We start from the raw sequence: 24,459 nt of genomic DNA, 5'->3' as shown, positions 1-24,459 counted from the left end.
TTGAAATAACTAGGTTGCTTGGTTTGGGATCCAAACACAATCACACATTACATTTGGTTGGTATGTATTTTAACCTGCAGTTCCCCCCCTCCCTTCTCATTTTCCTCATAATTTATTTGCTGAAGGAACCAGGTTATTTTTCTTAAAGTTTCCCTCATTCTGGATTTAGTTGAATCTGTCCCTCTGCAATAGTTTTAATATGTTCTAGTTCAACATGTCTCTTGATTCCCTGTATTTCCTGTAAATTGGTGGCTAGATTTAAGACTTTGAGCATGCTTAGATCTGTTTAGGTTTGATTTCTGAGGGTAGGGACAGTGTGGGGGAGAGGGCAAATATAATCCATAGATGATGATGTATATTTCCATCAGGAGGCCTATGTTTGGTTGCTGCTGACTCTGCTATATTAATGGCATGGTTCCATTTTTTTCATTAGTGGTTTGCAAATGCCCTCTAATTCTAACATTTCTTCTCAGTTGATCAACTGGAATACCTCTATAAAGAGAAGTAGGGCTTTCCCCCCCCACCCCCAGTTTTAGTGGGATATAATTGACATACATCATTGTATAAGTTTAAGGTGTACAGTATGATGGCTTGAATAACATATATTGTGAAGTGATTACCACAGTAAATTCAGTTAGCATCCATCAGCTCATTAGATACAATAAAAAGAAAGCAAAAAAAAATTTTTTTTGTCCCAAAGAGAGTTCAGGATTTATTCTCTTAACATTCATATGTATCATATTAGTGTTAATTATAGTTGCCATGTTGTACCTCCTATCCCTTATTCTTATAATTGGAAGTTTGTACCTTTTGACCACCTTCCCCAAGTGGTTTTTGAATGTAAGGGTAAGTTAAAGTTTGTGTTTTAATACAATATCCTATGTGATTGAGACACTGTCTTTTTGGAGAGGTGTATTTAATTGTATCAAGGTTCATTTTCTTTAAAAGCCAGTATTTTGTTAAAATGTTTTTAGCACCTGATGTTAATATTTCAAATGGTTTTTACTATTTGGGATATATAGAATTTCTGTTCTTAAATTGATAGGATTTCTTTTGGTCTTCTCTGCTATTTCTTTGAAGAATTTATCTGTTCCCATAGCTTTTGGGGAGTTTCTGGTAGAATCACTACCAAATCTAAATCTCTAGCTGTAACCACATTACAGATTTTAAATTCCTTGAGGACAGAGATTGATTACTCTTATCAATGATCTGCTTTTCTAATTCTTGGGCATTTCAAAATTAAAATGTTGCTTAAAGTTCATTATCTCTGCCTGTTCCCAACTTCCCTTCATTCCTCACACCCCTCACCCCCAACCTACTCTTTTCTTCTGATTACCATTCTTTCAGGTAGTCAGGGTTAAAAACCTCTGAGTCATCTAAATACTTCTCTAGTAGGTCCCCTGCCCTACCAAGTGCAATTAAGTGCCAAACCTTTCCTTTGTTGTATCCATTTGCTTCCTCCACTCTACTTTTCATTTTTATTACTACTCCCTAGTTTAGGCTGCTGCCATGATTTGTGGCGTGGCCTTATACCTTCTCTCATTGCCATCCCCCTTCTCTAATCTGCTCTATAGTGTGCTGCCAGTTCTGATCATGTCATCTCTCTAATTAAAACCTTCTCATGGCTTTCTAGTGCCTACCAAATTTAGTATTTGCCTGTATAGATTTAAGTCTTCTACAATATATAGCTCCAAATTATCCTTCTAAGTTGTATGCTATTCTTCCTTTAACTTGCACTGACAAACTGAAATTTTTCTCCATGCTTTTTCCCCCTGTAATTTTGTTTTCTCTTTTCCTGGTCATGGGATCCATTTTATAATGGACCTTTATGCCAAGATTAGTATAGGTGACATATTTGAACCCTTGTGTTCTATAAAGAAGTGATAAAACAGCAATAACAATCTTAAGGAAATGGTGATTTCTCTTCTGAGGTCACAGCACACACAATGACAGCATGAGTTCACATCTACCAACAGCGAGACTGACTGCAAAAGGGCTGAGCCGTTTAGGAGTACCACTGACCATTTATGCAGAAGTAGTGGGATCCAGCTGTGTTGTTTGTCCACACTACTCTGTTGCTAATCACATCTCATAATGTTGTTGAATCTAATCTGATTTGATTACAATGACTTAGTCCTCCTGTGAAGGAGAAATTCCTCAAAACATACAAGCATTGTAAGCTGCATATTTGATCATTGGTTGAAAAGTATTTTTTCTTGGGGGCTCCTAAGTGGGTCAGTTGGTTAGACATCCAATTCTTGATTTCAGTTCAGGTCATGATCTCACAGGTTGTGCGATTGAGCCCTGTGTCGGGCTCTATGCTGACAGCGCAGAACCTGCTTGGGATTCTCTCTTTCTCTGCCCCTCCCCTGTGCTCTTTCTCTGAATAAACACTTAAAAAGAAAAGAAAGGGGCATCTGGGTGGTTCAGTTGGTTAAGCGTCTGACTTTGACTCAGGTCCTGATCTCGCAGTTAATAAGTTCAAGCCCTACATCGGGCTCTATGCTAACAGTGAGGACCCTGGGACCTGCTTTGGATTCTGTGTCTCCCTCTCTCTGCCCCTCCCTCTCTCTCAAAAATAAAAGACAAAAAAATTTTTTTAAAGAAAAGAAAAATACTTTTTTCTCTTTGATTTTGCTCTTCCTATGTAAATCACCAAAGACTATTGAGTAAATGAAAGTCTGATAATACTGCTCTAGTGTGTTACTATTTTGGATAGTAATGGAACTTCTTTTTATTAAATTTTTAAATTCCAATATAGTTAATATACAGTGCTATGTTAGTTTCAGGCGTACAAAATGGTGATTCAACAATTCTATACGTTACTCGGTGCTCATCATGATAAACATACTTGTAACAGGGCTTTTTAAGTTGCCTCGAATAGTTTTGAGACTCAAAACTTTTACTGTATTAACTTTCTCTTCTGTTCCCGTATCAGGGGTTTGTACCCTAGAATCTGCAGATTGGTCCCCCCTGATGGATGGAATTCAGAGAGTCTGTGAACTTGGCTAAAGAAAAAAATTACACCTTTTCATTAACTTCTAAGTAAAATTTAGATTTATTTCACCTATGAGTGTAGGCAACTATAGCTACAACTAAGCTGTAGTAGTTTTAGTAGTACCTGGTAACTGTCACCAATAGAAATCACATATTTTCATATCATAATATGATTGTAGCCATCTTAAAATTGTTTAAACTTATCGTTACTTCAAAATTACTGTGGTTATTAGACCTACTAGATTTTATCTAATTTGTTAATTTTGAAAGGACATATCAATTAAAAAGTATATATCAATTAAAAATATTTTGACAATTACACATTTGACAATTATACGTTTGTATTTTATGCATTTAAAAACCTCATTCTAACAAGAATAATGACAGTTTTTACCAAACTATCAAAGGAATCTGTCAAAGGCACCAAAGAGCCTAAGGACTCCTGTTTATATTCTTGTATGTGTATTCTGATAGAAGAGTAGTTAGCCAGAACCTGTGATGGAATATATAATACAAATCATGATGTCACAGGTTTATGTAAATTATTTGGCCATTGACTTCTGTGTACTAAATCATCATAAATTTTGACCTCATAAATGGTAGGGAACAAAATACTTGTGTTTGCTAAGGACTAGTAAGATGATTTCCACAAATATGGGCAGAATAATTTTCCTTTGTATTCAGGAAGTATATGTTTATATAACTTAAAATTAATACATCCTAAATGTTCTTTTTTTATTTATTTTTAAATTAAAAAAAAAAAGTTTTTAAGTAAACTCTAGGCCCAATATGGGGCTTGAACTCATGACCCTGAGACCAAGAATCACACACTCCATGGACTGAGCCAGGCAGGTACACCCAAAATTCTGTTTTAAATGCCGTAGTTAGGGGCACCTGGGTGGCTCAGTTGGTTAAGTGTCCTGACTCTTGATCTAAGCTCAGGTCTTGTTATCAGCCTGCGATGGGCTCTGCATTGGGCTTGGAGCTTACTTAAAAAATACACCATAAGGTAAATGGAATAGGGGGTGTCTTCATTGACTTGGAGTTTTCTTGCCCTCTTTTGGATATATCAGCAAAGGTGCTTCAAATTGCTTCAGATCTTAACTTCACAAGCTCGCTGTATTAGATATAGGGTTTTTTATTTTGCTCCACTAAGTGAACCCCTAAAGAGGTCAGTGGAAGTCAGGTTTGAAATACCTGCTCTGTAGATTAGAAATACACGTCCTTACTTCAGTCTGTTGTGATTGTGTAATGATGTTGTATGTATTTATTCTGTTACTTGGAAAACTACCTGATGGGGTTAGTAGAGGGAGAAAGAATGGTTTAACAATTACTGTGGTTTCTAGGAAAATAAAACATTAATTTGAAAGTTGTATATTTTTAGTAAAGGAACTTAATAATTATCTTTTTTTAATTTATTTTGAGAGAGAGAGAGAGAGAGAGAGAGCGCACAGACAGGGGAGGGGCATAGAGAGAGGGAGAGAAATTCCCAAGCAGGCTCTGCACTCTCAGCACAGATCCTGACACTGGGCTTGATCTCACAAACTGTGAGATCACAACCTGAGCCAAAATCAGGAGTCAGACGCCCAATCTGACTGAGCCACTGAGGAGCCCCGGAACTGATAGTTATCTTAAAGACAATATAATCTAAGATTTATAATGTCAGCAATTAAAAAGACTATTTCAGTTTAATTGTAGTATGCTGATTGTTTGCTACATCTTTACTGTCTATGAATATCTTCTAAAAAAGCTTTGCAAATACACATTTGAGAATGGTGGGTAATGATTTAATTCCAAACAAACAATACTCAAATATAATACTCTCGTGTGGTTTGTTATTGATGAAACAAACAAAACAAAACAACTTAGTTTTTTGAGATAATGAGGGTCAAAGTTTGAACTTAATGAAGTTCAAACTCATTCAGGGCATGTTTATTAAATAGTGACTATGTGTACAAGAAATTACTAGAAAGGGATGAAAGAATATATAGTTTAAAGTGTGCTTTGAGGAGTACCTCAAACTGGCTCAGTTGTGGCTCAGTCAGTTGAGCATCCGACTCTTCATTTCAGTTCACGTCATGATCTCACAGTTTCGTGAGTTCAGGCCCCCTCTGGAATCTGTGCTGTTGGCTTAGAAACTGCTTGGGATCCTCTCTCTCTCCCTCTCTCTCTGCCCCTCCTCCACTCATGCTCTCTCAAAAGTAAATGGATAAACTTTAAAAAAATAAAATGTGGTTTGAGAACATTCAGAATGAAAATAAAGCTTTGCAATGAAATGTTAGTACGTTACTCTGTTGTTTCTAGTCCTCGAAACTTAAGATATTTTTATGTGAAAGTAAGTATAGTGTTAATTATTTCTGCCAGTGAATAGTTCAAATCTGCTTTTTGCAAGAAAAGGAAAAGGTTTCTTTGTTTATCTTTTAATGAATTGTAATCCACTTATACTCCCCATTAGGCTTCAGAATACTGGGAGTGAAATAGATTCTAGCAGAAATATCACCTATTGTATTCAAATACTCATTTATATTCAAAGTAATATAAATGACACAACACCGACAACATATCTATTTGTAATTTTAGTCTAGCTAGTACATTTTTTTTCAAATTCTGAAACAAGGTAGGTCTTACACTAATAAATTGAAATGGCTCACTTAGATACTGATTGGGTGAATATATTTTTGGATTGCTGAAGAAAAACAACATATTCAGGTATTCCAGAGTATAATCTGGAATTCTGCCAAACAGAACATGCTGTTGAAGGATATAGTCTCCAACTTCCCCTTCTTTGCTACTATTCACACTCTTTGTTTTATATAATGTGAAATGGGTCTGTATTTGGAAACTCTTGCCCAAGCAAGAAACAAATTAGCATGTGAAAGGGAACAGGACTTGGCCTCAGCATAGAATATAGCCAATTTTTCAGTCTGAGAAACAGGCAAAAATGAAGCATTAAAGAAGGCCAAGATCTGCTGGTGTAATAATAACTCAGAAAGTGAGACTGATTAGATCTTTTTGTTGTTGGTGTTATTAAGTTTATTTATTTATTTTGAAAGAGAGCATGGATAGGGGAGGGTTAGAGAGAGGGAAAGAGAATCCCAAGCAGGCCGTGCACTGGTCAGTGTGGAGCCCGACATGGGGCTTGAACCCACAAACTGTGAGATCATGACCTGGGCTGAAATCAAGAGTCAGACGCTTAACCAACTGAGCCCCTTAGCACCCCGATCAGGTAAGTTCTATGTGCCAAAAGTTGTATTCAGTAATTTTTTTTCTTTATGTAAAAACAAACAAAAAACCTTTTCTGCCTCTTTGTAGAGGACACTAGGGCCAGAAAGCATAACATCACATTACTGAGGAGTTTTTCCTTGTTTCATATTTTTCTCTGCTTCTCAAAAACTGGGGAAATCAGAGTCTTTGAAGTTCACCTAATGCTAACTTTTGGGGGCAGGAGGAGGTTAAATTTTTAAAAGTGGGAAGAATAGCCTCTGTCCTTAATTCATGATCTAAAAGCACACACCTAAACTAATTAGGGAAATAATTACTTACAAAGAAAGAAAGAGACATATAGTTTAGTATCTTAGAGTTTTCAGAATGCTACCCAAGAAGCACTAAGATATCATGGAGGAAATTCACTTTATGTGACATGGTATATTCAGAAAAGCAGTAAGGATATTGGTGGGCTAGAGTAGATTTTTAGTATTACATGAAATTAGAATTATGGAAATCGTCAGTGAACATTAATTTCATTTTTACAAGTTACTAAATGCTTTTATCAGCTCAATATGTGAATATGGAACAAAATGATACTATCTTTTTGCCTTTGTTTCTGATTTGGCCTTTAAGACTAAGGTGTCCTAAAACCATGGTGCCTCTTGATGGCCTGTTGTCCTTTTCTCCCTGGGGAGTCATACGGTTGATTTTCTTTCTTTTTTTTAATGTTTGTTTATTTTTGAGAGATCACAAATGGGGGAGGGGCAGAGAGAGAGAGGGACAGAGGATCTGAAACAGGCTCTGCGCTGACAGGCTGACAGCAGCAAGCCTGATGTGAGGCTTGAACTCATGAACCGAACCGTGAGATCATGACCTGAGCTCAAGTTGGATGCTCATCCAACAGAGCCACCCAGGTGCCCCCAGCTCACATTCTCTTTCCTTCTTTGTTCTTCCACAACTGAGATTGCCTGAAGCATGATTTCATCATGAATTATAAATACATACTTTCAGAGTCCCTCACTTTTCCTTCCTCTACTTCCAACTCTTACACAGTAGCATTACCAGAATATCTCTTCCTTTTCCCTTTCCTTCTTTCCTCTCTGGTTTATGAGACAAAAAAAAAGCCTCAATATTTGTTAGTAAGTGTGAGAAGTGCTAATGATGTAACAGTATCAAGGAAAAGGGAAACTTGTAAGTATACATTTTAATCATGACTGATGTAATAAAGAATTGGTTCTACTAACTTCTCTTAAAGCTTTGAAATATCCATAGAAGTTATTACTAATTTCTGGACACCCTTATCTGCTTCCTTATCCCCACAAGTGAGTCCCAGTATTAAAGAGAACTAAACTAACTTAATCTCATGGGTTTTGTCTTAGTTAATTATACTGTTGTTTTCTAATCTGTATTACAGACCTACATAACTTCAGCTTCTCTGAATGTGACTTTCTCTATGGTATGACTTTGAGGGGTAGCCTAGGTGGCTAACCACAGCGAAGTGGGAAAGTTCTCTAAAGTTAGGGATTTGCAGTGAAAAGTAAAAATGAGTTTGCCACTTTGTTTGACTAGGTGTCCCCAACTTTCATTCAGGAACCTTAATGCTGAGCCCTAAGTAACCACCCCAGGCCTGTTATATTGAAGAGTTACCTATTTTTTAATTCATCTGATGTTAAACAATCCATGAACTTTAAATACAGAAAAAAATGAAGATGTTGGTTATTGTCTTAAAATAAACCTTACCATAAAGTAGAAGAAATAATACCATTGATATGGATACATATTCAGAGATGTTTCTGACATTGAATGGAAAAAGCGTATAAAGCAACATAAAACACAATCCCATGTTTATATCACATATATGCTTATGCATGGTATCCTAGAAAGAAATTTAAGAAAATTCTCATCAAAATGTAGAATAACTGATACAAGGATGATAGAATGGCAGAGATATTTTATTTTCAATTTATATATGTATATCCTAGGGGCGCCAGGGTGGCTCATTTGGTTAAGCGTCCGACGTCAGCTCAGGTCATGATCTCACGGCTCTTGAGTTCAAGCCCCACATCAGGCTCTGTGCTAACAACCCAGAGCCTGGAGCCTGCTTTGGGTTCTGTGTCTTCCTCTCTCTCTGCCCCTCCCCCACTCATGCTCTGTCTCTGAAAAATAAACATTAAAAACTGTACGTGTGTATATCCTCTAATTTTTCTATAATGAGTATGTATAACTTGTCATCTTTTAAAACTTTGCTACTTTGTGTTTTTTATTATAAAGTAATATATGTTCATTGGAACAAGTCAAACAACATAGTTATCATAGGAGGATATTATCTACTCCTCACAACCTCCAACCAATCTAAAGTTTCAGATGCATTTATTAGAACATATTTATTGAATTCACTTAATTTACCTTTTTTCCCCCTTTCTTCCCTGTAATCTAAACTCCATGAGGCAGGGACCATGTCTGTTTAGTTTACAGCTTTTGCTGCAAGCACTCAAATTTTATTAAATGAATGGCAAAAAAGTTTGATGTATATCCTGATACAATTTTAAAATGATTATACAGTTCTATTATGTGTAGCTTTAAAAATCTGAATTGCAGGGGCACCTGCATGGCTCAGTTGGTTGAGCATATGACTCTTGATTTTGGCTCAGGTCATGATCTCACAGTTGATGGAATTGAGCCTGGCTTCAGGCTCTGCGCTGACAGTGTGGAGCCTGCTTGGGATTCTCTCTCTCTCCCTCTCTCTCTGTTCCTCCCCTACGCACTCTTTCTCTCTCTCCCCCTCTTTCACAATAAGTAAACTTAAAAATTTTTTTAAAAATCTGAGTTACAAAAACGTTCATGAAATTTAGGACATTGATAGCTGATCGTCTTTGGGTCTCATGACTGTAAAATCCTGCCTTTGTATGAACATCCTGCCTTTATTATTAACAAGGTATGCCCCTTTCTTTATTGCACTAATGAAAACTAACACTTGTTTTTGGGATCATAATGTTCATAAAGAAAGTTACACCACAGTTTGTGTTTGGGTAGTAGAAAGGAAAGGTTAAATGGCCAAGAAATGCAGTGTGTCACTTAGGAAGTTGTTATATAGAAGAATAAAAGAATCTGCTACTATAAGACTTAATTTTTTTAAGTTTATTTATTTTTGAGAAAGAGAGTGTGTGAGTAGGGGTGGGCGAGAGAGAGAGAGAGGGAGACGGAGAGGGAGAGAGAGAGAATCCCAGACAAGCTCCTCACTGTCAGCGCAGAGCTGAAGCAGGGCTTGAACTCAAACTGTGAGATCATGACTAGAGCCGAAATAAACAGTTGGATGCTTAACCAGCTGAGCCACCCAGGAGCCCCTATTTTAATTCTAGTCGTTAACATACAGTGTTATATTAGTTTTAAGTGTGCAGTATAGAAATTCCAACACTTTCATACATCACCCTATGCTCATCACCACAAGTGCATTCCTCGGTCCCCATCACCTATTTAACCCATGCTCCCACCCATCTCCCCTCTGGTAACCATCAGTTTGTTCTCTGTTTCTTTGTCTCTCTCTCTTACTTTTTAACCCTTGTTTGTTTTGTTTGTTAAACAAACCTATGAGTGAAATCATATGCTATTTGTTTTTCTCTGACTTCTTTCACTAAGCATTATACTCTCTAGCTCCATACATGTCATTGCAAACGGGAAATTTTCATTCTTTTTTATGGCTGAATAATATTCCATTGTATATATATGCCTCCTCTTCTTAATCCGTTCATCGACTGACGGGACACTTGGTTCCGTGTCTTAGCTGTTGTAAGTAATGCCATAGTGAACGAAGGGGGTGTATGTATCCCTTTGAATTAGTGTTCTTACATTTTTTAGGTAAATACCCAGTAGTGTAATTGCTGGATCAAAAGATAGTTCTATTTTTAACTTTTTAAGGGACCTCCATACTGTTTTCCACAGTGGCTGCACCAGTTTCCATTCCTACCAACAGTGCCAGAGGGTTCTTTTTTCTCCACGCTCTCACCAACACCTGTTGTTTCTAGTGTTGCTGATTTTAGCCATTCTGACAGGTATGAGCATTTTCCTGATGATGAGTGATGTTGAACATCTTTGCATGTGCCTGGATATCTTCTTTGGAGAAATGTCTGTTCATGTCTTCTGCCCATTTTTAATTGGATTGTTTTTTGGGTGTTTTGAGTTTTATAAGTTTTTGAGTTCATAAGTTTATAAGTTTTTTGTATATTTTGGATACTAACCCTTTATTGGTTATATCATTTTTTAATGTGTTCTCCCATTCTGTAGATTGCCTTTTAGTTTTGTTGATGGTTTCTTTCATTATGCAGAAACTTTTTTTTGATAGTAGCAGTAATTTATTTTGGCTTTGTTTCCCTTACATCAGAGACCTGTCTAGAAAGAAGTTGTTATGGCTAATGTCAAAGAAGTTATTGCCTGTTTTCTAGGTTTTATGGTTTCAGGTCTCACATTTAGGTCTTTAATCCATTTTGAATTTATTTTTGTGTATAATGTAAGAAAGTGGTCCAGTTTCATTCTTCTGCATGTAGCTGTCCAGTTTTCCCAACACCATTTGTTGGAGAGACTATGTTTTTGCCATTGGATATTCTTTCCTGCTTTGTTGAAGATTATTTGACCATGTAATTATGGGTTTGTTTCTGGGTTTTCATTCTCTTTCATTGACCTTACATGTCTATATTTGTGCCAATACCATACTGTTTTGATTACTGCAGCTTTGTGATATAACTTTAAATCTGGAATTCTGATGCCTTCAGCTTTGCTTTTCTTTTTCAAAATTGCTTTGGCTATTTGTGATTTCATACAAATTTTCAGATCGTTCTACTTCTGTGAAAAATGCTATTGGTATTTTGATAGGGATTGCATTAAATGTATAGATTGCTTTGGGTAGTATAGACTTTTTAACAATATTTGTTCTTTCAATCCATGAATATCTTTCCATTTCTTTTTTTTTTTTTAAGTTTAGTTTGAGAGAGAGAGAGAGAGAGAGAGCGCGCGCATGTATGTGTGTAGGGGAGGAGCAGAGAAAGAGGGGGAGAGAGAGAATCCCAAGCAGGCTGCTCACTGACAGCACCCATCTTTCCATTTCTTTGTGTTGTAAGACTATTACTTTTCATCCCGGATAGTATTTAATAGCTAATGGGCTTCACTTTTTTTTTCTTTTTGAAATACTAATTCACTAGGAGCAATGTTAAACTGGAGATTTATGTTTTTCATGCTGTGGCCCCTTAGATGAAGTCACCTTAGTTTTAGAATTGGGAGCCATAACCCTAGTAGTACAAGATGCTAAGTGGGTCTTACTGTTTTATTCTGTTGTCATGTTTTGCTGTTTGTCAGCTGGAGTAGAAATAGTTGCTAGTTTCTTGGTACCTTTTTATAATAAACATTTAAAAATTTCACAATTTTTCATGGAAGTTTTGAGTTTCACATTAAATTATTAAAGGGAGAAAGGCGCCTGGGTGGCGCTTGTCAGTGAAGCATCGACTCTTGATCTTGGTTCAAGTCATTACCTCACAGTTGGTGAGTTCGAGCCCCACATCAGGCTCTCGCTGATGGCATGGAGCTTGCATGGGATTCTGTCTCTCCTGCTCTCTGCCCCTCCCCCACTTGTGCGTGTGCACACTCTCTCTGTCTCTCACAAAATAATTTTTTTTTAATTATTAAAGGGAGAAATATTTTTATTGGCATTAGTTTGGTTATGCTAATAGTTGGCAAATGAGACTTTAAAAGTAAGTGGAGGTTTCTCTTTTTTAATTTGAAAACTCTTGTTTTCAGTATAAACTGCATATTAATTGGGGCATCTGGGTGGCTCAGTCAGTTGAGTGTCTGACTCTTGATTTCAGCTCAGGTCATGATCTCACAGTTTTGTGAGTCTGAGCCCAGTGTCAGGCTCTGTTCTGACAGTAAAGAACCTGCTTGAGATTCTTCCTCTCTTTCTGCCCTTCCCCGTCTCACAGTCTCTTAGTCTCTCTCAAAATAAATAAACCCATCTATTCTGTGGGTCTACAAGTAGATTACTTTTGAAAGAAATTGCACTGGTATGGAGAGAAGAGAGAAATAAAATACTAAAATTAACCCTCAACAGGGAAACCAGAACCCAGATTCAGAGTTTCTACACATTACAGGGACCATACTTCCTCCCCCATCCACTTGCATAAAATTATGCTTATTTGGGTGAATAGATGCCAGAAATCATTTTCTTACAAGGAGAATTGAGAGTGGTATAATTCAGATTGCGTATGACATTAACTGAGATTAACAAAAGCAGATTAAATAAGTAAATATGTATACATACACACGTATACACAGATGTTCATATATGTATATTCACTACCTTTAAGTTTGTATATTTGTTCATTTGCAGATATGATCAGTTTCACCCGTTCTCTGTGGTACTTACAAAACTTTAATCCTCTCTTTTAAAACAGCTACAAGAAATTAGGATTGACATTTAAAAATTTGGGTTGCTATAGCAACTTCATAGGGCTATTGTAGAGCATTAAACAAAGTCAAGATAAATTAATTTGAAGTGCATCAGTGTAGGCCCATTCAAGCAGATATAAGCAAAAATTGATTTTCACTCACTATTAATATTAAAGTCTTGGGCATTTTGTAGTTTCTTATGGAATTTAGTTGAAGTTGGAAATAGCCAAAATATACCATGTTTGTCATTCATTGAGTTGCTTACCTGGCTTTGTTCATGGTACAGCAAAAATAGTTCTAACTGTTGCTATATAGATATATTGATATAAAAGGTGATATATTGAGTGCCAGGAAGCCCTGTAGGAAAACTTAAACCCATTTCACAAAACAAGCCAGGAATATTTACGATGCCGGTCATTCAGTGGTGGCACTAAATTCCATTCTCTGGAAACCTTTCTCAGTGGTGAGTCTTTATGTCCCCATGTCTCTATGTTATTGACAAATATTTATTTCTGCCTTTTCAAAAAATTTTAGCCTTGTGGCTTTGCTCAGCTGAGCATATGGTAGTTGACTAGTATTTAAAGAAGATCCTTCATGGAAAGATAGAAAAGTGTTATGCTTGAATGATCTGTACATAAGACCACAGTGGACAAAGAAGTGGCAGAAAAGCTGGAAATTAAGGGTATTGGTTGTTTATGTTGGAGAAACTCTTGCCCCTTGACTTCTGACCCGCCCCCCCCTTTCAGTCTTATTTAGGTGGTGAAAGGGCCCTTAGATCCTACATACACTCTCCATTTCATCACATTTCCTTTGGCACATGATACATTTACTTAAAACAGCAGCCCTTTTCTAGATCACAGTAGAAATGAGGACAGTTACAAATGTTAGGTTTCATCTGTTTCATGGTGCTCAGCCTCCTGACAAGTATGTATTGTGTGAGCTTTCTGTTGGGAAAAACTTAGAAAAAATTCCCCAGTTTGGGTAGAAAATACTCTCCAAGACTACATATGGTATTTGAGACTAAATATTTTAAGGGATTGACAGGGAATACCTAATAAGACAAAGAACTCTTAAAGGAAGCATTACATTTTTTTTTTGACTGATTAAAAAATAGCAAAGATTTGACATACTTACTCAAAGTTATTTTAAAATTATTTGTTTGTTTGTTTGTTTAGTGAGAGAGGGAGTGAGAGTGCTCTAAAGGCAGGGGCAGAGAGAGAGAGGGAGAAAGAGAATCCCAGGCAGGCTCTGAGCTGTCAGTGCAGAGCCCAGCATGGGGCTTGATCTCATGAACTGCAAGATCATGACCTGAGCCAAAATCAAGAGTTGGATGCTTAACCAGCTGAGCCACCCAGGCATGCTCCCAGTTACTTATTAAGCGAGAGGTTATATACATACTTATAATTTTATCAAATTATAAAATACATGTATATAATTTAAATAGATTTACAACTTACAATGAAAAATAGAAAAATAGTACATTCTGTACCATCTCCTACCATTCTCTCAAAGTGTGGTTTATGGGCCCCTCCAAGGGCCCCCTCAAGACTCAAGGTTGGAGTCCTTAGTTTGCACATTGTAACTAATCACTAAGAAATGATAAATGATAATTTATCAAGTTTTGGTGTAGGATCAATGTAGAATATCCACAATTATCTGAATAGGCTGCTAAAATACTCCCTTGTCCAACTACGTATCTGCTTAAGGTGGCTTTAGACCAAAAACTTATGAGATCTGTTGTATTAAAAAAGAAATATATCTTATATTTATTGGTAGGATAGTCTGAGCATGTAAATAATAAAAAAATCTGGAAGTTATTAGTAATTAAAATATTGATATTTTTAGAGATTATTAATATGAGCTAAATAAAAGCATAATCTAGAGTTAATTTTCATATATTAAGAAGGACAGACCCAAAATCTTTAAGCAACTGTTAATTTCTCTTCAAAAATAGTGTATTCAGCAGTGCCTGAGTGGCTCAGTTGGTTGAGTGTCTTGACTCTTGTCTTGGCTCAGGTCATGATCTTACACTGGTGAAATCCTGAGCTGCGTCGGGCTCTGTGTGGACACTGTTGAACCTCCTCGGGGTTCTTTCTATCCCTCTCTCAAAATAAATAAATAAACTTAAGGGGGAAAAAAAGGTGGTGTATTTAACTTCTTACAATGCGAGTTGGATTTACCCTCAAGTGATAAGTTGGAAGTTTGCAGAGCCAGGTTTATATTTTTCTAGGTTCTTTATATTCTGTTTGATCAAAATCATGCATTTCATAACTATTGAGTATTTGGCTAGCCAACAATAGTATAGTTATGGTTCTGCTTTCACTGGTGTTTTATGTTTGTTTTTTTACTGTTTTTGCTTTCTTCACAATCATTTGTTTCTTTCTGTTCAGTTTCAAGTGGAAAAGAGGGTAAAAAGATGAGGCTTCCTAGACCTTGGATCTTGGGATTTACCTTGGGGTGGGTGGTTCTGTAAGCTATGAAACTGGACTAGTGCCAGTAGTAATGAGTAGTAACTTAGCTACTTTAGCAGTGATAGCTTTAGTAAATCAGTCTTCTGGATTTTCCATGTGAATGTTTCTATGTAAATTCGAAACCTTAAACTAGTCTACACTTAGTAACAATTTATTTTAAAATTATTGATTTTAGATACTTTCTGCCTCTTTTAAGTTCGCAAACTGGCCATTGTCATTTTAGAAAAATGGCTTTGTTTTCAACGTTGATCTCAAAAGTGTAGGAAACATAATGAGTAGTACTATTTGCAAGGGCTTTTGTAACTCTTGTGGAGTGGGGGCAGAGCACAGGGGGTATGGAGAAAATTTTCAGCTTTCCAGATGAGTTTACTTGCACAATTCCTGAGAGTCATGAGAAAAGGAAATAAATCAGAAGACAATTAGAAGAGAAATTAGGCGATTGTTGCACTACAGTCTTCGCCAAGAAGTTAAGGTTGTTTCTTATTGTCCTTTACAAGGCAAAGGGATGAAGAACTTTCTCGTCACCATATCACTTTTTTTAAATCTCTCCATCATTTTCAGGGAACTGCTAGAGAGTCATAAAATAATAGCTAGCTGATAGGAAGGCTACTGTGCACACTGTAAGGATTAAAATCTTAAACTTTAATCCCTTTTAGCCTCTAGACTTGGGCACTCTTTCTCAGCAGGGCTCTGAATACTGTGCAAGGGACCCTGTTCTCATAATTTACTTTTTGTATGAACCCTTATGTTTATAGCTGAGATATGGTCAGTTTAAAAGGAACTAATATATTTAATTTTTTTATTTTTAAAGGAAGTACTATAAATAATGGTATTACACAATTTTTTACTAGGTGCCATCAGAATTTTTAAGTTAATAAGGAGAGCCATTTGTTAGAGAGTAGCAGAATTATGTTGAATCTGTATCTGGTTTTTTGAAGTGTTTTCACAGTTTGTATAGTCTAATTTTTTAGACTTCTTGTTAACTTCTGAATCTTTTTTTTTTTTTTAAGCTTCTTGAAGTTTTAAATTTTTGACACTATGGAATAAGGTATTTTTAACTTGATGAGGCAAGTCTTAGTGACTAAAAATTGTAACTGCTTTAACTAACCGGGACAAATCATAGCTGGCAGCTAAGCTCAAAGTTTAATCACGTCCAGCACGTATTAGCTTTTCGAGTCAGAGCTTGATGCATTAAATAGCTTTGCCATCTGCATGGATGTCTATGTGTGTAAACAATCTGGGGTGAACTAATCTTTTTAGTGGTTCTTTGAAAAATTTCATGTGCTTTTCTCTTTTTTCATACTTAAGTGAGGGAAAAACTCATGAAACTAATGTTTGGAGCAGTTCTGTTTAATATAATTTTAGAATCAAGACTGTTTCCTTTAGCAGAACTGAGCTGTTAAATAACTTTTTATTATATTTATTCCAATAGAAATTTTAGGAAGCTTCAATTTGTAAATATTTTTATCCCACCTGAATCATAGGTAAATGCCCTAGGGCAAAGATCTTTAATCTTTAAACTGGGTTATATTTTTAAGGGAATTATTCTTCAGATTTTCAGATTCAGATGTACTCTAAACTAAAAATCATGTCTCCTGAAAATAGATGCCTGAAGTTTTCTCCTTTCCTTTTTCAGTTTGTTTTATCTAAAAGCCCTTAACCCCACTATGAAAGAAAAGTATATCTTTGACTTATCCTAATTCTTACTGTGGCTCATTGCCCCAGACTATCAAAGTCTCTGGAATCCCCAAACAAGAGAAAATTGCAGAATGCATTGTCCCAGAGAGAGTCTTATGACAGAAATCCAAAGAGGGGTTAGATGAGAAATATTGGAGGAGGCAGGACTTTATTCCTTCTGGACGACAAACTCCTTTCCTGTTTTTTAGGTTAGACCCACAGGATGTGGGTCAATACATGTATTTCAATTAAAATGAGGTATGACTTTGACAGAAACCTGTTTTGCTTGACTGGTTTAAAAATGAACTGACCAGTTAGATTATATGGTATTTCCTATAAATTGGGCTAAATATTTAGTGCCAAAATTTTGAAATCTATTTGAAGTGCATAGAATACAACATATAATATGCCAGAAATTATATTCTAAGTAACCTAAGCTTAATAATAAACTTTAGATGTAAAATTAATATACAAGGCAGAGGTTATTTTCTATATGCACAAAACCCAGCATATAGAGGTTACACAGCTTTATTCACAACTGCCAAAACTTGGAACCAAGATTCTGTCAGTAGGTGAACAAACTGGTACATGCCGACAATGGAATATTATTATAGAGCGCTAAAAAGAAATGTGCTATGAAAAGACCTAGAGGAAACTTAAATGTTTATTACTAAGTGAAAGAAGCCAGTCTGAAAAGTCTGCATACTGTATGATTCCAACTATAAGGAATTCTGGAAAAGACAGAACTATGGAGACAATAAAAAGATCAGTGGTTGCCAGGGGTTAAAGAGGAGAGAGGAATGAATACAGGGAGCACAAAAGATTTTTAGAGCCATGAAAGTACTTATTATGTACTATAATGATGGATACATATCATTATAAATTTGTCCAGACATAGAATGTACAACACCAAGAGTGAACCTTAAGGCAAACTATAGAGTCAAGTAATGATGTGTCATATAATGATGTGCACACTGAGGAAAACTAAAGACTCCAGTTCCAAGGAAAAGAATATTACTTTAGAATGTTGACACTGTTCTCACATAGAGAACAAGCTATGGATCCTCGGATAGGCGAAGTACCTGAAATCCAGAGAAGCCAGCAATTCTTGCTGTGCAAACAATATTCTTAGAGAAGGGAGAATTATGCATCAGATTAGGACCTATCTGCAACTCTAGTGAGGTTGTGAATAACTCTTGGAGATGTCCTCTCATACCGTCTAAACCTCTTCTATAAGGGAAATGGGACAGTATGTTCTTTATTTCCCTAGGCACTTCACCTTTTCATTAGCCCTGTTTGTTTCACCAGTGAACAAGAATAGGTTGGGAATTATATTGTGGCATAATTTCACCCATCCTGATGAATTAACCAAGGGAAACTCCTGATAAGAATAAATTTATAATTGTGGTGGCCTCCCATCTATATCTGATCCTCTCAATCTTGGCTAGTTCCAATGCCAGGAGGATATGGAGGAGATGCCCTTGCCTAGCATTCTTGAATCACTTCTCCCAGATAATTTTGAAGGAGCACTACTAAGTATGGCCCACAGATCAGTGCTGGTCTGTTGTATATTGCTAGTCCATGATGAGATAAATACAAATACTGACAGTAAGTAAGCATTTAGAAATTTTTATAACAGTTTTTCATTTTTTTATATACCCATTTCGTGTATGTCTGTATATAATAGTATCAATGTACACTTTTTATAAAGACACTGGTATGGAGATATGTGTGTGTATACATATATAGTTTTACATAATTTAGATTTTACATAAATCATACTGCATATGTCTAAGGTATATTTTGGAAATGGTGTTTAGCATCCATTACATCCTCTTTTCTAGTGTACATTAATATATTGCATAGGCTTTAAAGCTAAACTACATTTCTCAGGTTCCCTTGCAACTATATTTCTGAATTTGATTTAAATTCTGCCAGTCAGATAGATCATCTGACATTTGTAAGGCAAAATTAGAACAGAGGTCTCTATGTCTACTCATTGGCTTTGAGATTTAGAGAAGCAGAGCACATGAGATCCATCTTGATGATGTCATAGGAGGTACATATTGTTCTCGAGCTAACTGCAGATATTAACAGCCTTTGTGCCGACTTCCTGATTTTGATGATAACGTGATTTTTGGCAGCTTCTTATTTTGCTGGCTTCCTAATTATGGCAATAGTGATATGATTATGGGGTCAGCAGATTTCTGGTTATAGAAGGAGGAGCAACTCTCTTGGGAGCCTGAGTAGTGCTTTGGAAAGCTTCAGAGATCCAGAGGAACAAATTTTGGAGGCTAGGGCTCACCAAGAGTAAGAGCTCTGGTAAATCCTGTTCTTTTTGGTTGGGATCCTAAAGGGCTGTGCCATAGGAGTAAGGGTGCATTTGAGATAAACCAGTCCTCAAAGGAACTGCAACGTGATTTCAGGTCATCTGGATGAACAAAACATCTTGGTCCTTGAAACATTCTTAAAGAGATTCTGGGTTTATATAGCCTTAGGTAAATGAGAATCATCTCTGGAGGAAGATAATATCCAAGCCTCAAATTCTCAGTACGGATGGAACTGTACTAAGGATGGAAAACACAGAAAAAAAAGAGAGTAGATACCTTGAGAAGGTTCAGTCCACATCCAATTGGAGTCTCAGGGAGTGGAAGGAGGGGAAAAGGGAAGAACAAATATTTGAAGACATGGTGGCTGAGAGTTTTTCAAAATCAGTGAGAATTCTGTTTTGTCAGCGTGATTATCTCCAGATTATATAATCTATATTTTCTTGGTGGTTTTTTGTTTTGTTTTTTTTCTTTATCTGGTTGAGTTTCCTCAAACTGTAGGTTCATATTCATCGAAGCTGGAATAGGTATAGGCATTAACTCTTGAAAATTGCTTCTTCCCCATTCTTTCCATTGTCTTCTTCCAAAGCTCCATTAGATGTATGCACATCCTCCCATTCTAAAGTCTATTTTTCTAAATTTTTCACAGATCAAGAAGAAAGCTCTCCCCTAATTGACTTTTCTTCAAACCTGTCATCAGGTTCATGGTCTCTCTAGCTATGTTCAGTCTGCTGGTTAACCTGTTATGAATTTCATTGTGTACACTTTTTATTTCTAGAAGTTCTGTTTCAAGTCAACTACTCTTTTAATAGTCTTTAATGTGTTGCTTTTATTTAGTGTTCTTAATTTCTTATTTCATGCTTTTAATCATTTCAAATATACCATTGTCTTTAGTTCTTGTGTCTAATCCAACTATATTGAGTTGGCTTTACTTCACTCATGGTTAATTGGTTCTTGAGTGTTTTGAAATTTTAGATCATCAGCTTATGTTTGGCAGGGCTTTGTCTGTGGGAAATCTTACTGACAAAGTCAAACATATCTCTGGAAGAACAACAGAAATTTCCCACAGACATTGCCCTGCCAACCATAAGCTCACCCAGGCCTGTAGTTGTGAATTCTCAGAAGAGAGCACTATCTCCTCTTCCTTGTCTTCTTCCTTTTCCTCTTCTTACTTGTTAAAAAAATTTTTTTTTTTAAGGTTTATTCATTTTTCAGAGACAGAGTGTGAGCAGGGGAGGGGCAGAGAGAGAGGGAGACACAGAATCTGAAACAGGCTCCAGGCTCTGAGCTGTCAACACAAAGCTGGATGCGGGGCTCAAACCCATGAACCATGAGATCATGACCTGAGCTGAAGTCGGACACTTAACTGACTGAGCCACTCAGGCGCCCCTCCTCTTATTTTTAACCACCAGATGGCCAAGAGAGAAAATTTGCTTGCCATCATCTTTTGCTTTTGTATTGTCTCCATGTGCCACTAAACAGATTTTATCTGCCTTGACACTGCCTTTGAACTATTTTTTTAAATCAATTTTATGTACATACAATAAAATTAGCCAGTTTTAAATATACAATTTGATGAGTAACTACTGCCAAATCATAAGAGTATTTCCATATCCCTGAAAAGTTCTTTCATGCCCCTTTGTAGTCAGTCTCTTCTCTTCACTCCCTGATAAGTTTTCTATTATTAGAATTTGGCCTTTCTAGAACTTGATATAAATGTGACCATATAGAATATAGTTTTAGGTCTAGTCCTTTTTCACTTAGCAGAACATTTTTACAATTCACCCATGTTCTTGTTTGCATCAGTAGTTCTGTTTATTGCAGAGTAGTATTCCATTTTATGGCTATCTCATGATTTGTTTTTCCATTCACTTGTTGATGGATATTTGCATTGTTTTCAGTTTTGAGCTATTATGAATAAAGCTATTAGAGAATTCTCATAAAAGTCTTTATGAAGATGTATGTTTTCATTTCTTGGATAATGCCTAGGGATGTAATGGCTGGATCATATGTTTGTGTAACTTTTTAAGGAATTGCCAAAATGTTTTCCAACTTGGCTGTACCATTTTGCTTTACCACCCGCAACAGAGGGTTCCATTTGCTTCATATCCTCACCAACTCTTGGTATTATCAGTCTATATTTAGTCATTCTAGTAGATATATATTAGTATCTCTCTTTTTTTTTAATGTTTATTTTTGAGAGAGAGAGAGACGGAGATAGAGCACGAGCAGGGGAGGGGCAGAGATAGGGAGACAGAATCTGAAGCAGGCTCCAGGCTCTTAGCTGTCAGCACAGAGCCCAATGTGGGGCTTGAACCTGTGAACTAACTGCAAGATCATGACCTAAGCCAAAGTCGGATGCTTAACCGACTGAGCTACCCAGGTGCCCCTATATCAGTATCTCTTTATTATAATTCACATTTCACAAGTGACTAATAATTTTGATCATTTTTTCATGTACTTCTTGGTTATTCATGTATCTTGATAAATTACCCAAATCTTTTGTGCATTTTTATTTGAGTTTCTTGTCTTTTACTACTGAGCCATAAAAGATCTTTTTATAAAAGATTTGGACATGTCTTTTGTTGGATATATTTTATATATATTTTCTCCCAACCTGTAGCTTGAAATCCAATTTAGATACTTTTTAATAAATGTGTTACATGCTTTTAGAAATATTTGCCTAATTTAAATATTGAATCTTTCAAACCGTGAGGATGGGTTATCTTTTGTATTTTTAATTTTTTTTTGTTTTTTAATTTCTTAGTAATATCTCATAGTTTTCGGTGTATACATCTTGTACATTATTAGATGTATCCCTATTCAGTAGTTTTCTGATGCTGTTGTAAATGTTATTTTTTTTACTTGAAAATTCTGATTGCTGGTTTATAAAAAGATGATTTCTGTTTATTAATCTTGTATCCTGAAACCTAAATTTATTTTTAGGTCTAGTACCTTTTTCTTAATATTCTTTAGCATTGCCTATGTGGACAATTATGTCCTTTGTGAATAAAGACAACCTATGTCCTTGCTTTTAGGGAAGCTTCCACTATGGGCTACTTTTTTCCTATCCTGCAACATTCATTTCTTAAATCCTATTTGAAATGTTCAGATGGATTGGAAGAAACAGTTTTTTGAGGAATGTCCATACTGTTTTCCACAGTGGCTGCACCAGTTTGCATTCCCACCTACAGTGCAAGAGGGTTCCCTTTTCTCTACATCCTCGCCAATACCTGTTGTTTCTTGTGTTGTTAATTTTAGCCATTCTGACTGGTGTGAGGTGATATCTCATCATGGTTTTGATTTGTATCTCCCTGATGATGAGTGATATTGAGCATCTTTTCATGTGTCTGTTAGCCATCTGGATGACTTCTTTGGAAAAGTGTTTATTCATGTCTTTTCATTTCTTAACTGAGTTTTTTTGGGGGGAGTGTTGAATTTGATAAGTTATTTATGGATTTTGGATACTAACCCTTAGTCAGATAAGTCATTTGCAAATGTCTTCTCCCATTCCGTAGGCTGCCTTTTAGTTTCGTTGATTGTTTCCTTTCACTCGTATCTTCTTATTCATAATTTAACAGGAAGTTGCATTTTCTTTTTTTTTTTTTAAGTTTATTTATTTATTTTGAGAGCGAGCATGTGGGCAAGGGAGGGGCAGATGGAGTGGGGGGGGAGAGAGGGAGAAGAGAGAGAGAGAGAGAGAGAGAGAGAGAGAAAGAAATCCCAAGCAGGCTCCACGCTGTCAGCACGGAGCCCAGTGCAGGGCTTGATCCCACAAACCATGAGATCATGATCTAAGCTGAAACCAAAAGTCAGACGCTTAACCAACTGAGCCACCCAGGCACCCTGAAAGTTGCATTTTCTAACCATACTATTCATTAATACTAGGTCACTTCAAGAAAAGGGGACAATTTTTAATTTGAAGTATCATCTTTTGACATCATAGTTCAATTTGTGGATTTAATGATACTTGACTGAGCTATTGTTTAGGGGCTTTTCTTGTCATATAATGGAAAAAAATATCTTGAGTCAAAGCAATTATATAAATAAAAAGAAACTTTTCTGAGATAATTTTCCAGCCCATTAAATGAAATTCTTGTGTGTTCAGAATGATCTATTTTGCAAATTGCTATGTATCTGGTGACTTGGGTACCCACTTCCTAATATTCTGTCAGCATATAAGAGAAAGTAAAAAGAAAATAGTATTGAAGAATACATTTTGGGAAAAGGGAAAACTTATAAAAGTCTGTTTTAAAACTTGAAACTTGTGTGTGGCATGTGTTACGTGGATTTTGCATGCAGATAAATCAAATGAGGCATTTAGTTATTCACAATAATTTGAGGAATTATATTAACTTCTAAAACAAGTAGGCTTACTTGAAATACAAAGGCTATATTTACTGAACAGGATTTATTTCCGTTATGGTTCCTTAAATGGTAAGGAGCTGTTTTCCTACTAAAAACTATGGGCAATACCATGGCTCTAAGACTCTTTTTCTGATAATGCCCTTAGAAGATAATCTCTATTGGAAAAGTAATATTGAAAAACAATTCAGTTACTTGTGAGCTGGCCATAAAGTGTGCAAGTGCCTTGCTGGTGGGAGTGCTTCATTGTTGACATGGTATTTTAATTTTATATTTTTCAGATATTTGGATTTGAACTGCATTTTGGAATTCATCTACACATAAAATGCCACCAGCAATTGGAGGTCCAGTTGGATATACTCCCCCAGATGGAGGCTGGGGGTGGGCGGTAGTAGTTGGAGCCTTCATTTCCATCGGCTTCTCTTATGCGTTTCCCAAATCCATTACTGTGTTCTTCAAAGAAATTGAAGGTATCTTCAATGCCACCACCAGTGAAGTGTCCTGGATATCCTCAATCATGTTGGCTGTCATGTATGGTGGAGGTAAGAACCCCCAAGGCCTGCTGTTTTATTCATATTTTTCATTCTTGTTAACCATGACAACTCTTGCTCTGTTTGTTCCCCTGTAGTATTCTGAAACAGAAATGAGAAACTGTAAGGAGCTGTGATTTGGTCTAACTCCTAATCATTGAGCTTTAAAAAGCACTCAGAAAAATGACATGTGCACAACTGGTTTTTCTTCTTGCTCTCTGCTAGATTCTTGAGATGTAAACATGAAGGTTTTTCTTAAATTGATGTTGGGAGAATTGAAATAAATCAGGCTCACCTGAATAGTAGCATGGTTCAAAGTCTCAGATAAAATCTTTTCATGGCATTAGCATTAAAGAACTGAATAAAATCTTCCCCTTGTTCCTTGTGATGTTATTTGTCCTAAAAGCATTTCAGGGGCACCTGAGTGGCTCAGTCGGTTAAGCATCCGACTTT

General features: G+C 36.3%; 1 protein-coding gene across 4 annotated transcripts in view; it reads left to right on the top strand.

Moving 5' to 3' along the window:
• Positions 1-24,459, top strand: part of SLC16A1 (solute carrier family 16 member 1) — a 61,559-nt gene that overhangs the window by 20,414 nt on the left and 16,686 nt on the right. For all 4 annotated transcript variants that reach the window (XR_008295138.1, XM_053214626.1, XM_053214627.1 and 1 more), the window contains exon 2: positions 23,758-24,018. Coding sequence is in view for 3 of the 4 variants with exons in the window: in XM_053214626.1 (XP_053070601.1) it covers positions 23,802-24,018 (217 nt within the window). In the remaining variant the exon portion in view is untranslated. The remainder of the gene's footprint in view (positions 1-23,757; positions 24,019-24,459) is intronic.

Source organism: Acinonyx jubatus, chromosome C1, assembly GCF_027475565.1.
Source record: "Acinonyx jubatus isolate Ajub_Pintada_27869175 chromosome C1, VMU_Ajub_asm_v1.0, whole genome shotgun sequence".
NCBI lineage: Eukaryota > Metazoa > Chordata > Mammalia > Carnivora > Felidae > Acinonyx > Acinonyx jubatus.
This window is presented reverse-complemented; position numbering and strand designations above follow the sequence as displayed.